Below are 17826 nucleotides of genomic sequence, written 5' to 3'. Positions count from 1 at the left end.
TAAATATAGCCACTCATACAGAAACTTCTAAATAAGGCCACTCATACAGGAACTTCTAAATATGGCCACTCATACAGAAACATCTAAATATGGCCACTCATACCGAAACATCTAAATAAGGCCACTCATACAGAAACATCTAAATAAGGCCACTCATACCGAAACTTCTAAATAAGGCCACTCATACAGAAACGTCTAAATAAGGCCACTCATACCGAAACTTCTAAATTAGGCCACTCATACAGAAACGCCTAAATAAGGCCACTCATACAGAAACGCCTAAATAAGGCCACTCATACAGAAACGCCTAAATAAGGCCACTCATACAGAAACGCCTAAATAAGGCCACTCATACAGAAACATCTAAATAAGGCCACTCATACAGAAACGCCTAAATAAGGCCACTCATACAGAAACATCTAAATAAGGCCACTCATACAGAAACTTCTAAATAAGGCCACTCATACCGAAACATCTAAATAAGGCCACTCATACAGGAACTTCTAAATATGGCCACTCATACAGAAACATCTAACTATGGCCACTCATACCGAAACATCTAAATAAGGCCACTCATACAGAAACATCTAAATAAGGCCACTCATACCGAAACTTCTAAATAAGGCCACTCATACAGAAACATCTAAATAAGGCCACTCATACCGAAACATCTAAATATGGCCACTCATACAGAAACATCTAAATAAGGCCACTCATACCGAAACTTCTAAATATAGCCACTCATACAGAAACTTCTAAATAAGGCCACTCATACAGGAACTTCTAAATATGGCCACTCATACAGAAACATCTAAATATGGCCACTCATACCGAAACATCTAAATAAGGCCACTCATACAGAAACATCTAAATAAGGCCACTCATACCGAAACTTCTAAATAAGGCCACTCATACAGAAACGTCTAAATAAGGCCACTCATACCGAAACTTCTAAATTAGGCCACTCATACAGAAACGCCTAAATAAGGCCACTCATACAGAAACGCCTAAATAAGGCCACTCATACAGAAACGCCTAAATAAGGCCACTCATACAGAAACGCCTAAATAAGGCCACACATACAGAAACATCTAAATAAGGCCACTCATACAGAAACGCCTAAATAAGGCCACTCATACAGAAACATCTAAATAAGGCCACTCATACAGAAACTTCTAAATAAGGCCACTCATACCGAAACATCTAAATAAGGCCACTCATACAGGAACTTCTAAATATGGCCACTCATACAGAAACATCTAACTATGGCCACTCATACCGAAACATCTAAATAAGGCCACTCATACAGAAACATCTAAATAAGGCCACTCATACCGAAACTTCTAAATAAGGCCACTCATACAGAAACGTCTAAATAAGGCCACTCATACCGAAACTTCTAAATTAGGCCACTCATACAGAAACGTCTAAATAAGGCCACTCATACCGAAACTTCTAAATAAGGCCACTCATACCGAAACTTCTAAATAAGGCCACTCATACAGAAACATCTAAATAAGGCCACTCATACCGAAACATCTAAATATGGCCACTCATACAGAAACATCTAAATAAGGCCACTCATACCGAAACTTCTAAATATAGCCACTCATACAGAAACTTCTAAATAAGGCCACTCATACAGGAACTTCTAAATATGGCCACTCATACAGAAACATCTAAATATGGCCACTCATACCGAAACATCTAAATAAGGCCACTCATACAGAAACATCTAAATAAGGCCACTCATACCGAAACTTCTAAATAAGGCCACTCATACAGAAACGTCTAAATAAGGCCACTCATACCGAAACTTCTAAATAAGGCCACTCATACAGAAACGCCTAAATAAGGCCACTCATACAGAAACGCCTAAATAAGGCCACTCATACAGAAACGCCTAAATAAGGCCACTCATACAGAAACGCCTAAATAAGGCCACACATACAGAAACATCTAAATAAGGCCACTCATACAGAAACGCCTAAATAAGGCCACTCATACAGAAACATCTAAATAAGGCCACTCATACAGAAACTTCTAAATAAGGCCACTCATACCGAAACATCTAAATAAGGCCACTCATACAGGAACTTCTAAATATGGCCACTCATACAGAAACATCTAACTATGGCCACTCATACCGAAACATCTAAATAAGGCCACTCATACAGAAACATCTAAATAAGGCCACTCATACCGAAACTTCTAAATAAGGCCACTCATACAGAAACGTCTAAATAAGGCCACTCATACCGAAACTTCTAAATTAGGCCACTCATACAGAAACGTCTAAATAAGGCCACTCATACCGAAACTTCTAAATTAGGCCACTCATACAGAAACGCCTAAATAAGGCCACTCATACAGAAACGCCTAAATAAGGCCACTCATACAGAAACGCCTAAATAAGGCCACTCATACAGAAACGCCTAAATAAGGCCACTCATACAGAAACATCTAAATAAGGCCACTCATACAGAAACTTCTAAATAAGGCCACTCATACAGAAACATCTAAATAAGGCCACTCATACAGAAACTTCTAAATAAGGCCACTCATACCGAAACATCTAAATAAGGCCACTCATACAGGAACTTCTAAATAAGGCCACTCATACAGAAACTTCTAAATTAGGCCACTCATACAGAAACATCTAAATAAGGCAACTCATACAGAAACTTCTAAATAAGGCCACTCATACAGAAACATCTAAATAAGGCCTCTCATACAGAAACATCTAAATAAGGCCACTCATACAGAAACGCCTAAATAAGGCCACTCATACAGAAACGTCTAAATAAGGCCATTCATACAGAAACTTTTAAATAAGGCCACGGGCACTCACAGAAAGCTCTTAATAAGGCCACGTGCACTCACAAAGGTCATACACATAAAGCTTCATACGTGTACTCCTAAATAAGGTCACAAGCATAAAAAGCACTACTTATAAGGTTAAAATGACCACCACAAAAGGCAGAAAATCCCGTTATAATATGGTAGTTTTACATGACACAAGTGTATAGGACATTTTAATATCCCTTCAGTAACAGAGAAGTGTATACCGATAATGACTATGGAATACAACTGTTTCGTCTTAATAGGGTTCCGATTCCGAGGAGACTGCTTCTGTGAAAAATACACGTGTTAGTTTAAAAATAAAATAAAATCATTTGGGTTTAAAAAGGATGGCACACAACTGTATCTGGTCAGTAACAAAATCCACTCCATCGAGCAATGAAAGACGAGACTAATCCAAACATCAAAAAGGTAACTAATATTATGTTTTCCGGTATGAACGTTTCAGTAAAATTCATATCGTTCTGTAGTTTTTGTTTTTCAATCATAACACGTGATTTAAGTTAGCTCTCATGGGTATTGAACCTAGGCTTCAGGGATGGCTTTCGTCCACGTGAATGTATTTCATGACAGGGGTATTACTGCGGGCATTGCAATTGATCTACCTAAGCTGTACACCAACGATATCAGTGTGGTGTGTTATAACACACACATATTACTGTCGATTTAATATGGCTCCCGGGAGACTGATCACTCATAACTGAATCTCAAGTTACGAGAAACGATTACCAAACTCTAATAAAATATTGAAAACACAGGTCGCTATCGGTGATATACAATCTCTTTAAATGTGACCCATGAAAGAGAGATTGTAGAAATAAATAAAGCTAGCACAGACACACAATCTAGTGTTAGACATATAAGACTTGGATGGAACTCGATGTGATGGTACCGTCTCTTACCAGGCACTCCCATCTATAACATCAATATATGACTTCGGGTACCAAATACATTCTAGTGTTGAGTTGGTTTTAAAGATGATTCGTCATATTTGTATCTATCCAGAAAGTTTAAAGTGTAACCCGACCGTTCTGGCCTAACAATCCAGAATAAGTGTCGTGCAGTCGTGACGTTGCGATTAAAGCGTAAACCTGTATGGTTGTCTTAGGTAAACAATCCTGAATGATTCAAATATATTCATGATGCTCCTATTCAACAATTTCCCTTCCTGAATTGTATAGACATAATCTTTTTTATTACCGTAAAATCTGGTGAATTACTCGGGAATTATTCAGACATCTACATCTGGGGTACCTATTCCGAATGATATAACATATCGCAGACCTTTTATGATTCTTCTCTTTGAAGTTATTTTCTATGATCACACAATTCAGGATTAGCATGTATTGGCCGTCCTAGTGCAGTAATGTTTTTGACAACAAATCGTGTTTGTCAGCTCAACATGCCCAATGCTCTTGTATATACATTGTATTGAAGTTATTAATATCAACCTCGTTTTGGCGATACTTTTTACGTAACCTCATTTCCAATCTTCCCCAGAGTGCATTGCGGTCACTCTATAAAGCTTATATGAAGGGTAGCCGCAAAGCTCTCTGGGAGATGTATTGCTCCATTTCTAGTTTGTCACGTCTCTCCTACCAGGGGTTTAGCCCGTACAACCATCAATGACCAGATATAGACTTAACACAAACAACAGCTCCCACAAACGCAGTTTGATGCCCTTTTTCGCTCGTATAAAGTAGGTGTGGGTCGGCAAGCGTTATGGTAACCAGCATATCCTGGCGATGGAAAGTTTCAGTATTGACCATACTGCACGCTTCCAAACCTACAAACTGTTACATCCGTCTTCCCTTCCTGCTGGTTATTGTCAAACGACCGTTAAAGTGTTGCAGAAACTCCCATATAGCGTGTCGAGTTGCCAAGTCCCTGGCACAACATATCAATATTTAATATTACTACCATAAATGCCTGCTCTTTTTATGTTTTGATGTTAATAAGTCACGGTTATCTCGCCAGTTCGAGAAACAAACTAACTTAATTACATTGGAAACGTAGATTGTTCTCACTGCCCTTTGACATGTTCAATGACAATCAAACTGACGTGAACTTTATCTAGTCTGAACTTGATATCTTTGGTGTTGTTTAAGTGGCGGATGTTCACCAGTAAACTTACAGATGTTTCATAATCCACGAAAGGGAATAAAACAAAAAACAAGAAACAAAAAACAATAAAAACAACAAAAAACAATAAAAACAATAAAAAAAAACAAGCTTCTCGCTTCATAAACTAGTAGCAAATTAATGTCATTTTATTGTGACGATTTCGTCAAACATAAAGAGTGTACCAAAGATTGTGTACATTTAACATATGCAAACCTATCCCCGTTGTCGATCAAATCTCGTATGATTGCTGATGTCTCTACGTCTAGCTTACGTACATGATTACTGGCCGTGACGTCATTGTGACCACAAATCTGTGATACAGACAAATATGGTAATATTTCAATAGGTTAAGATGCTCTAATAGACAATCTTGAGATTGTACCACATCCTATCTACAAGATAAGCTTTCTTCTAAACTCAAAGTAGTTACATGCTATAGGAACCGACTGGATAAATGTGATGTCACCTTTGTCCTGCTTTTGCCATATCAGAATCAAATTTAATGAAAATGACAGGTTCCCTATCATAAGCGTAACAGACCAATGATAACAGCGGATAACAGTTTGTGACAGAGGTAAAATATGCCCCTTCTCTTTCAAATACTTCATGTTTTCACCATTAATTTTCTGCATAACTGTTTTTTTTCTGCGGCGTCTTACTTGACACCCATTACCATTAAGTATTAATAGATTGGTATAACCAATGGCCTTCCACGCAGACAACCAGGGTTCGATATCCTGTTCAGGCGTAAATATGTCACCAACATGATTATCTTGTGTATACAGAGAATTCTGGGAAACTAAATACCAGAGGGTCAAGGCCGACAAGCCCGTGCCTCAAAGATGTTACAATGTTCCGATGACAGCAAACAATAAAGAAACCAAGGTTATGTCACCTCGAAATATAATTGGATATAGAAACTGTTTTTGTGTATAGCCATGGTGGCAAACCTGTGTAATTTATTTCTAATACTTCAGGTCATATTACACTGTCTACTGGAACGCTGAAGCGTCTTCTGAGCATTGTGTCATCTCGTGAACATGTGGAGATGTCTCATGGATATGCCACTCCTAAACATGCAGTTATCTTTGAAATGATATTTCCTTTTGAAAATCGATATCGACTGTTATAAATGTCTTCCCGAGTAATCTGAACACAGTCGTGAAAATCACGTAACTATTCTTGAAAATTGTGTACTTCCTCCTGAATATCTGGTACCACTTCCAGAAAATCATGTACCACTTCCTGAAAATTCCTGTACCACATCCTTCAATTTCTGTACAACTTCCATAAAATTCCTGTACCACATCCTTCAAATTCTGTACCACTTCCAGAAAATCCCTGTACCGCATCCTTCACATTCTGTACAACTTCCATAAAATTACTGTACCACATCCTTCAATTTCTGTACCACTTACAGAAAACTCGTGTACCATTTCCTTAAAATCCTGTACAAATACCATAAAATCCCGTATCATTTCCTGAAACATCTGCTACCAGTTCCTAAAGGATGTACCACATTCTGAAAAAATACTGTACCACTTCCTGAAAATCCGATCCCACTTCCTTAAAATACTGTATAAATTCCTGAAAATCCTGTATCTCTTCCTTTAAGACCTTTACCAATTCCTTAAAATCCTGTTCCACTTCTAAAGTATATTATTATTGTTTGTTGTGACCTAAACTGTCCATACTAACCATACTGAATCATATGGAATCCATTGATCATACTGGACCTTTATGTCGTTATCATAATATTTGGAATCAAGCTATCAAACTGAATCATACTGTTGTTATTGTTATGTTTGGAATATGTTGATCATACTGTCGTTAACAATTTTGTATCAATTAATCCTGACAAAAGCAAACGCATACAATGCCCGCTCGTGCTTCCATTGTGTAAATAAATAATTTGTTCTGAACGACTTCTCTTACACGAAGCCAGGTTCAGTCATCAATAGCATAGAATAAAAGAGACATTATGTACGGTAAAAATGAGTCTATATCAGAAAACATACCCGCCATTCTGATTTAGTGTGTTATGTTTCCGTATGTAATCTCGTTAGTATCGATAACTCTCTATTTACACCTAACTCTATATATGTCATACAACACTTATAATGGAGATAGGCCGTTAATTGTTCACAAAATACCTTGACTGCTATTAGTAATAAAAGGTGACGATACATTAAATGTGAGAAACTATCGTTATTTAACAGCGATTTATCGACCGGACTGTAAAATTATTTTGAACATTCCGAAACACGTTCTGAAGTCACCTCACACTGAACTCTTCCTTTTACCGGAAGTTGAAAGAAATGTATCAAAAATGTCGAAATGAAATCCAAAAAGATAAGTGAATATCTAATAATGAAATCGATCACATAAGGAACCAGTCGATTGACAACTATCGCTTAATTTAACATGCATTTACTGTCAGAGGTCAATGAAGCGTGTCTCTTCATCTTTTTCACTGCACACAAGTATTCGTGAACAACGAACAAAACATTACAAAAAAGTATTGAGCCGAACAATCTTTACACAGGCTGATCGGCTATAAAACTAGACGTATCTCCGTAATAATGGTGCGTGCTGCCTCAGGGTCCACATTACCCAGTCACTAGAATCACTTAAATATACGACCACTATATCTGTAAAGTTCCTACAGTTATACAGAAAACTTTCCGCAGTGCAGCAAACAGCTTATTGTAAACAAGTAGCTGGACAGTGCACGTGCCTGTCTACCTCAAATCTATCGAATACAGTTTATCTCCAACAGTCCTTATATCTATACATGCTATCGGTATTATTCTCCGACTAGATCGTATCTTACAGGACAATGCTTCATCTACATAAGATATGGACACATGTCAGTGGCCTCTATAACTATATCTATATCTATAATAGATATTTTTAAAACCAAATAAGTCCTCTGTACTTCCGATAATATTTTGATATTTCTCCAATGTTTCTAACAACCCAACTTACAATGTACATCATGTATATCCCCTGTGTCTATATTAGTTTTGTTACAATATGATATAGGTATAATCTGTTTTAAATTTTCCACAATGAATATTGTTTCGTTTTACAGCGAAAAGCAGTTTGTATTCATTAATTAGTTTTGTTTTCCATATGGATTCCTGTCCAATGGATGGCTTCATGAGCTCCGAGTGAATTTCCTAGATTCCTGTCCAATGGATGTCATCAGACTCTCTGAGTGAATTTCCTATATTCCTGTCCAATGAATGTCCTCACACTCTCTGATTGAATTTCCTAGATTCCTGTCCAATGGATGGCCTCACATTCTCTGAGTGAATTTCCTAGATTCCTGTACAATGGATGTCATCAGATTCTCTGAGTGAATTTCCTAGATTCCTGTCCAATGGATGGCCTCACATTCTCTGAGTGGATTTCCTAGATTCCTGTCCAATGGATGTCATCAGATTCTCTGAGTGAATTTCCTAGATTCCTGTACAATAGATGTCCTCACACTCTCTGAGTGAATTTCCTAGATTCCTGTCCAATGGATGGCCTCACATTCTCTGAGTGGATTTCCTAGATTCCTGTCCAATGGATGTCATCAGATTCTCTGAGTGAATTTCCTAGATTCCTGTACAATAGATGTCCTCACACTCTCTGAGTGAATTTCCTAGATTCCTGTCCAATGGATGTCCTCACACTCTCTGAGTGAATTTCCTAGATTCCTGTCCAATGGATGTCATCAGATTCTCTGAGTGAATTTCCTAGATTCCTGTCTAATGGATGGCCTCACATTCTCTGAGTGAATTTCTTAGATTCCTATCCAATGGATGTCATCACATTCTCTGAGTGAATTTCCTTGATTCCTGTACTATAGATGTCATCAGACTCTCTGAGTGAATTTCCTAGATTCCTGTCCAATGGATGTCATCAGACTCTCTGAGTGAATTTCTTAGATTCCTGTCCAATTGATGTCCTCACACTCTCTGAGTGAATTTCCTAGATTCCTCTGCCTAGTTTCTGACATTGTTAGGTCGCAGCTCATAAGATTTTCGCTTTAATTAATAATTGTCATGTGCAAATTTCTCTCTCTTTTCTTACATAGTCCAGTGCTTATCTGGGTTATAGGAACGGCACCATCTATTTGTAGTCTTGTATGGTGGTATAGGACCGGCATCATTTATTTATAGTCTTTTATGGGGTATATGAACGGCATCATTTATTTATAACCGTGTATGGGGTATAGGAACAACAACATTTATGTATAGTCTTGTATGGTAGTGGAATATCTTCATTGATAAATTGTGGATATGTTAACTCTCTTCTGATTAGTCAGAGGTTGATCACGTGTCGCTTTATCAAAGCTGATAGTGACTTAAAGAGCCAGAAAAAAGCTTACTTAGTATTAACTTGAGGCGCGTACAGATCTAACCTAACACACCTTTTGCGTTTCATTTAAACGCATCAAACTGTGACTTCTGTTTCGAAGATATCAGATGATTTTCACGAATTTGAATAACGATTTTGTTGCTGGTAATGCAAGGCAATCAACGAAGTCGGCCACGACTGTTGTTTGTCAATATCATAATGAGATATGTATCCAAACTGACTTCGATACATTTTCTAATGAACGGTATATCAAAATTCTAAGTAAGCGACTTACAGTGCTCTGGACGGAACGATATAGACTGTAGTCATACGGAATACAATACATCACTATTTTTGCTATTGTCAACATGTTACAATATCAGAAGGGCTACAGCTAAGTAATTAATAAAACCATTTAGTTAAATCCAGAACATTGTTATATTTTGTTATCAATACACCATACATTAAACGGATACTGAAGAAAAACTACTTGTTTACATGCAATTCTTGTCTTTATTTTATCAATGGTTAACGTGTTAAAGATGATAAAACAATTGTAGCCTTTTGCTTCGGTCTTTATCTGCATTTATCAACCCAGATAAAGTAAACATTGACCTTGGACTATGTTCCGTGGGTCGATAAAATCAAGGTATCGACCTCAGCTAAATACTTCAATTGCATATTAATTAAATCCTTATGTATGGTATAGGGATATAACCTTTTATTTGTAACCTTGTATATGATATTGGAATACCCCCTTTTCATTTATAGCTCTGTATTAGATAATAGAACATCACCTCTTATTTATAACCTAGTATTAGATATTGGAATATCACCTTTTATTTATAGCTCTGTATCAGATATTAGAACATCACCTTTTATTTATAGTCTTGTGCAGATATTAGAATATCAACTTTTCTTGATAACCTTATTTTGTATATTGGAATATCACCTTTTATTTATAACATTGCACTAGATATCAGAATATCACCTTTTATTTATAACCTTGTATTTGATATTGGAATATCACCTTTTATTTAAAGTCTTGTATTAGATATCAGAATATCACCTTTTATTTATAAACTTGTATTAGATATCAGAATATCACCGTTTATTTGTAGTCTTGTATTAGATATTGGAATATCACCGTTTATTTGTAGTCTTGTATTAGATATTGAAATATCACCATTTATTTGTAGTCTTGTATTTGATATTGGAATATCACCGTTTATTTATAGTCTTGTATTAGATATTGGAATATCACCGTTTATTTGTAGTCTTGTATTAGATATTGGAATATCACCGTTTATTTATAGACTTGTATTAGATATTGGAATATCACCGTTTATTTATAGACTTGTATCAGATATTGGAATAGCACCATTTATTTATAGCCTTGTATTAGATATTGGAATATCACCGTTTATTTATAGACTTGTATTAGATATTTGAATATCACCTTTTATTTATAGACTTGTTTTAGATATTGGAATATCACCTTTTATTTATAAACTTGTATTAGATATTGGAATTATCATCCACAGATATTTTGGTATATTAGTCTGTATTAACGTCAGTGTGATAACTGACTCATTGTAATAAATCTTACAGGAACTTTTAGTTTCATGAAGTCAATCTGATTGTATTGCATTCATCTTGTAAGTTAGATGTTACCAATACTGTAAAATTAAACTTTTTGTGCTAACGATTAGTAAGACGGGACAGCATTAAAACGCCGATATACACCCAAACAATAGTCGATAACATTTTACACTGTTTCTATTGTATTTTCCTATATAATGCGTATCTACATACAGTGTATTGTTCCTGTCCTATTGTTATATTACACCCGTGTATATCTAATACGATAAGAGAAAGTACACCATCAGTTTGGAAGCCTTGCATTGTAACGAAATGTCGCCATTATCTTAAGACGCTCCGAAAGCAACTGATATGCGTTTGAAAACTACGTAAAAATATCTTATTTTGATCTTACAGAAACATGAAATTGTGGATCATATGCCGATTCCTCGTTAAGTAAAAACATCCAGCTTCGCTAGAAACGACATATGTTAATAGAAAGTGTAACCCCCGTCAAGATAAGGCGCTGTGTCTCCTTGACAAGCGTCACCGTTACGTAACGTTGGACAGGCAGCTATTACAGGCAGGACTGGCATTAACTAGAACATCCTACCATCGCAAATCAATATTAATATATCTTTTCTATACTACAACGTCACCGACCGGTATATAGTAATTAAGGTGTCAAAATGCACTTGATGCCACTACCATACATCAGAAAGTTGCAATAGTTCTTTTTTTTTCTAGAGATAGAAGATATGTAAAGACAAAGAAACATTTGTAAAAACCACTCGTATTCTCAATCCTGCTTTGTTGGCATTGAAGTGAAATTGAAGTCATAATTCTAACGTAGAATCGATTAAACAATGGTAAAAGAACGGTACAAAAATAAAACAAAAATCATAATAATAAAAACAAAAAAACAAAAAAACAAAAAAAAAAACAGAAAAAAACAACAACATTAATAAAACAAAAACAACAATAAAACTAAAAAACAAAAACCAAGAGGATCATGGCTATGAATGTCGGATTCTGAGTCAAATACATATCCCCATCACAAAAAAGGACCGCTTGGGGACAACGGAACCACAAATCATATCAACAAGCATCTAACATATAAAACATTATATCGCGCAAGGAAGGAGTACCCAACTTGTAATTCTCAATTATTAGAAAAATAGAAAATCGGATCATATCAAACGTGACATGTTAACTCCATAGGCCGCGGAGAAAGGGACGTCGCTATCTAGAAATGTAAAGTTCTCTGATGAAAAGAAAAGGAAGTTGGCCAATAGAGAGATACAGGTTGATCTCGTGGCTTAGCCAATAGTCTGCTAGAAGGCCATGTAATCTATCTCAGCAACGATTTTTTTTTCACACAAAAAAAAATCAATCATTCTCATGATTCCATTCCCGGTACGTCATTTTTAGTCGCGTGAACCATATGATTCCTTCTGTTGTTACATACATGGTTTAGGGATACAGACGGGTTGTAGGTGTGGCTTTAGTCGCGTGAACCATATGATTCCTTCTGTTGTTACATACATGGTTTAGGGATACGGGTTGTAGGTGTGGCTTTAGTCGCGTGAACCATATGATTCCTTCTGTTGTTACATACATGGTTTAGGGATACGGGTTGTAGGTGTTGCTTTAGTTGTGTAGTGTGAAAAACGGGAAACGAAGTGTGATATCACGCAATACGATTCTGAATGTTATAATTATATTGAAATAAGCGTGTTACAGTTATACCATGGTATCGGTAGTGAATCTAACAACGGTACCATTTTAACACATGGATGCTATACGATAATGGTGTACATCATAAAACAGAGCGGTGTTATTTGTATGTGTGAAACAGGATACTAAATTATATTACAAACAAATCGCAAAATTTAGATTTACAATAAAGTTTGTATTTAACATTATTTCTCGATTACAGAATCTATCGATATCATTCATTTGTTAAGGTTTCCATGATTCAAGAAAGCTCAAAATTTTGGAAAACTGGAAATGTAGCTTTGTGTTCACTTTGTGCGCCTTTCGTTATAAATCAGAACCGCTGTCTGTATATATGTACCATATCAATGACGTATTCTACTAAATAATCAATAAAATGATACACCGATATCCATGTGATCATTTAAAATGTGATGTATAACATAGGTAAATTAACACACGTGTGTGTCGAGGGGTGTCACACCAGTGTCGTGTGTTTGAGACAGTATAACAGATGTATGGTACTTTACAGGACTCCCAAACAATCGATAAAACATCGATCGCTACTTTGATGTACGCTTGTGTCCCAGTGTGTTTTACTAATATCTGGTACAGTTGCCCATTTCCAATCTACTGTCAGTATATACACAACTAGAACACCTCAGTTACATCGTGTACTCTGTTAAACACTGCCGATCACAATACCCTATGCCCAATCAATTACCACGCAGCCACGCGCAGCGTCCCTCTGTAAGCCCAAACTCATTCCTTGCAATGTCAAGATGCAATCTGTTGATAGTTTAGGTCGGATGACGCTGTCCACATACCTACCTGGACAGATGGTTAGCTGGCCAGTGGCGCGCGCTGTCCATTGTTCTGTTAGGTAAATATGTGTAGGTAGTAGTTGCTGCTGTTCTACCTGGTATCGCTGTCAACTAGACAATGTTCGGCTGGTGCTTCTATCTGTTGTAGTAAGGCGTAGGGAGGACAGTTGTTCATTGATGGTCGGGGTGTGAAGGTAAACCTAGCGCACGCTTGGAAGGTGGATACCCACGGTTGGTTTCTATGCGTGGCAAATAACGGAAATTTCGCTCATATACGGGATATAAAACATTTTCGTTTATGGTTTCTGAATTTAGTGAAGATGTGTAATTAAGTGTTCTCTGGGCATCAAAGGGAGAAGAAAATCGTCTACTATCGTAATGCCTATTGATTTCCCCTCCTTCATGTGCTCCCATGAAAAGCTTTCGGAGGGAGCCTATATTTACACACACTTGGAAACTATCATGAAAGTCGGTACCGGACAACGCTCTGGGTTATATCCCATTTTTAGTGAATTGATTTCAAAGAAATGAGCGTTTCTCAAGGATTACTATTAAATTTAACGCCGTCATGCCGAGAAATTCGGCCATAAAATCAATCATGTGGCTCTAATCCAGCATGATAAATGATGCGAAGCTGTCAAAATGGAGCATTATACTTCATAAGCTGGTGAATATTTATTACTAAAAAAAAGAAAGAGAAAATTGTCTGAATTTTTTATTCTGTTTTCCGCGGAAGTGTAACTTGAGGATTTCGCAAGTTTTAATGACAGTCCTTCCGGGAAGTATGATTTTAAATGTGTAACGTCACCAGGGCTCCAGTTGGAGGGGCTGAATGGTGGTCTTTTCTGGAAGCATGGCGCGATCTGGTCACCGGGGGTGTTGTTATGCTCTTCACCTCCGGGAAGATAACGCCAGGTTTATCCTTTTGTTCGTTGTTTTGGGGATCTACATGATTACTGGAGCTGTAGTGTTTATGATTCTAGAGCAGGATAACGAGGTTCTGGAGAAACAGGTGTACCTGGATAGATTGGATACGTTCCTGAGAGCGTACCCGTCCATCAACAGGACAGATTTCGACGAGATTCTTCAGATTCACGCGGAAGCAGATTCCGCAGGATTTGCTGGCACTAAACGACCACGATGGGATTTTCCGGGTTCCTTTTATTTCGTCGGAACCGTAGTATCAACCATAGGTAAGCTCTTAAATCGATCTCTTTGTTTAATTGTTGAATTTTATATCTTTTTTCGTTTACCATTTAGTAAATGCTAAAGCCTCCAAGCAGATTTACACGCATTGACGAACTAAATACATTTTGAGTTGTGTACGGAATAAATGTGTAAGCTGTTGGATTCTGAGTATAAGAGATATATCAGTAATAATTGGGAAAAATCCAATAAGACACAGCGGAATGTGACACCGCTCTTATCAAAACAGAAGGAAATATCAATATTGTATAGAATTGATATTCCAACTCTTCTGTAGTCAGAAATATCAGTTCAAAGAATCAAAAATATTGATTATGGTAATAATTAATGGTTGTGCTAGAAATGGCCCGGCATTTTTTTTTAACCGAGTCGTTCCAAAGCTATGGTTCTACCACTTTCTACCGAGTTACTCTATAGCTAGGGTTTCTAAAGTTAGGTGCTTCGACACTCTAGCGAGTCATTCCAAACCTACGGTTCTACCACTTCTTCCGAGTCATTCAAAACATGAGGATCTACTACTTTCTACCGAGTTACTCCTTGGCTAAGGTGCTTCCACTTTCTAGCGGGTTATTCCAAAAGCTGAATAGGTGCATCAACTCTCTAGCGAGTCACACCAAAGCTACATGTAGGGTGCTATCACTCTATAGCGAGTCACACCAAAGCTAGGGTGCTATCACTTTCTAGCGAGTCACACCATAGCTAGGGTGCTATCACTTTCTAGCGAGTTACTCCATAGCTAGAGTGCTATCACTACCCAGTGACCTAGTCCAAAGCTAGGTTCTACTACTTTCTACCGAGTTTCTCCATGCTAGGGTAGGGTGCTACCACTTTCTAGCGGGTTATTCCGAAAGCTAAATAGGTTCTTCAACTCTCTAGCGAGTCACACCAAAGCTAAGGTGTTATCACTTTCTTGCGAGTCACACCAAAGCTAGGGTGCTATCACTTTCTAGCGAGTCACACCAAAGCTAGGGTGCTATCACTTTATAACGAGTCACACCAAAGCTAGGGTTCTATCACTTTCTAGCGAGTCACACCAAAGCTAAGGTGTTATCACTTTCTAGCGAGTCACAACAAAGATAGGGTGTTATCACTTTCTAGCGAGTCACAACAAAGATAGGGTTCTATCACTTTCTAGCGAGTCACACCAAAGCTAGGGTTCTATCACTTTCTAGCGAGTCACACCAAAGCTAGGGTGTTATCACTTTCTAGCGAGTCACAACAAAGCTAGGGTGCTATCACTTTCTAGCGAGTCACACCAAAGCTAGGGTGCTATCACTTTCTAGCGAGTTATTCAATAGCTAGGGTGCTATCACTTTCTAGCGAGTCACACCAAAGCTAGGGTGCTATCACTTTCTAGCGAGTCACACCAAAGCTAGGGTGCTATCACTTTCTAGCGAGTTATTCAATAGCTAGGGTGCTATCACTTTCTAGCGAGTCACACCAAAGCTAGGGTGCTATCACTTTCTAGCGAGTTATTCAATAGCTAGGGTTCTATCACTTTCTAGCGAGTCACACCAAAGCTAGGGTGTTATCACTTTCTAGCGAGTCACACCATAGCTAGGGTGCTATCACTTTCTAGCGAGTTATTCAATAGCTAGGGTTCTATCACTTTCTAGCGAGTCACACCAAAGCTAGGGTGTTATCACTTTCTAGCGAGTCACACCATAGCTAGGGTGCTATCACTTTCTAGCGAGTTATTCAATAGCTAGGGTGCTATCACTTTCTAGCGAGTCACACCAAAGCTAGGGTGTTATCACTTTCTAGCGAGTCACACCAAAGCTAGGGTGTTATCACTTTCTAGCGAGTCACACCATAGCTAGGGTGTTATCACTTTCTAGCGAGTCACACCAAAGCTAGGGTGTTATCACTTTCTAGCGAGTCACACCAAAGCTAGGGTGTTATCACTTTCTAGCGAGTCACACCAAAGATAGGGTGTTATCACTTTCTAGCGAGTCACACCAAAGCTAGGGTTCTATCACTTTCTAGCGAGTCATACCGAAGCTAGGGTTCTATCACTTTCTAGCGAGTCACGCCAAAGCTAGGGTGCTATCACTTTCTAGCGAGTCACACCAAAGCTAGGGTTCTATCACTTTCTAGCGAGTCACACCAAAGATAGGGTGCTATCACTTTCTAGCGAGTCACACCAAAGATAGGGTGCTATCACTTTCTAGCGAGTCACACCAAAGCTAGGGTTCTATCACTTTCTAGCGAGTCACACCAAAGCTAGGGTGCTATCACTTTCTAGCGAGTCACACCAAAGCTAGGGTGCTATCACTTTCTAGCGAGTCACACCATAGCTAGGGTTCTATCACTTTCTAGCGAATCATACCGAAGCTAGGGTTCTATCACTTTCTAGCGAGTCACACCATAGCTAGGGTTCTATCACTTTCTAGCGAGTCACACCAAAGCTAGGGTGCTATCACTTTCTAGCGAGTCACACCAAAGCTAGGGTGCTATCACTTTCTAGCGAGTCACACCAAAGCTAGGGTGCTATCACTTTCTAGCGAGTCACACCAAAGCTAGGGTGCTATCACTTTCTAGCGAGTCACACCATAGCTAGGGTTCTATCACTTTCTAGCGAGTCATACCGAAGCTAGGGTTCTATCACTTTCTAGCGAGTCACACCATAGCTAGGGTTCTATCACTTTCTAGCGAGTCATACCGAAGCTAGGGTTCTATCACTTTCTAGCGAGTCACACCAAAGCTAGGGTGCTATCACTTTCTAGCGAGTCACACCAAAGCTAGGGTTCTATCACTTTCTAGCGAGTCATACCGAAGCTAGGGTTCTATCACTTTCTAGCGAGTCACACCAAAGCTAGGGTGCTATCACTTTCTAGCCAGTCAAACCAAAGCTATGGTGCTATCACTTTCTAGCGAGTCATACCGAAGCTAGGGTTCTACTACTTTCTAGCAAGTCACACCAAAGCTAGGGTGTTATCACTTTCTAACGAATCACACCAAAGCTACGGTGCTATCACTTTCTAGCGAGTCACACCAAAGCTAGGGTGCTATCACTTTCTAGCGAGTTATTCAATAGCTAGGGTTCTACTTCTTTCTAGCGAGTCACACCAAAGCTAGGGTGCTATCACTTTCTAGCGAGTCACACCAAAGCTAGGGTGCTATCACTTTCTAGCGAGTTATTTAATAGCTAGGATTCTACTAT

At 38.2% G+C, this 17826-nt stretch overlaps 1 protein-coding gene across 1 annotated transcript in view; it reads left to right on the top strand.

The window, feature by feature from the left end:
- Window positions 1-13566: 13566 nt before the first annotated feature.
- Window positions 13567-17826, top strand: part of LOC117323993 (potassium channel subfamily K member 12-like) — an 88871-nt gene continuing 84611 nt past the window's right edge. Inside the window, exon 1 of the mRNA XM_033879570.1 lies at window positions 13567-14650. Within this exon, the coding sequence (XP_033735461.1) occupies window positions 14290-14650 (361 nt within the window). The 5' untranslated portion in view covers window positions 13567-14289. The remainder of the gene's footprint in view (window positions 14651-17826) is intronic.

This window comes from Pecten maximus, chromosome 3 (assembly GCF_902652985.1).
Source record: "Pecten maximus chromosome 3, xPecMax1.1, whole genome shotgun sequence".
Classification (NCBI taxonomy): Eukaryota; Metazoa; Mollusca; class Bivalvia; order Pectinida; family Pectinidae; genus Pecten; species Pecten maximus.
The sequence above is the reverse complement of the archived record's forward strand: the minus strand, read 5'-3'. Positions and strand labels throughout refer to the sequence as shown.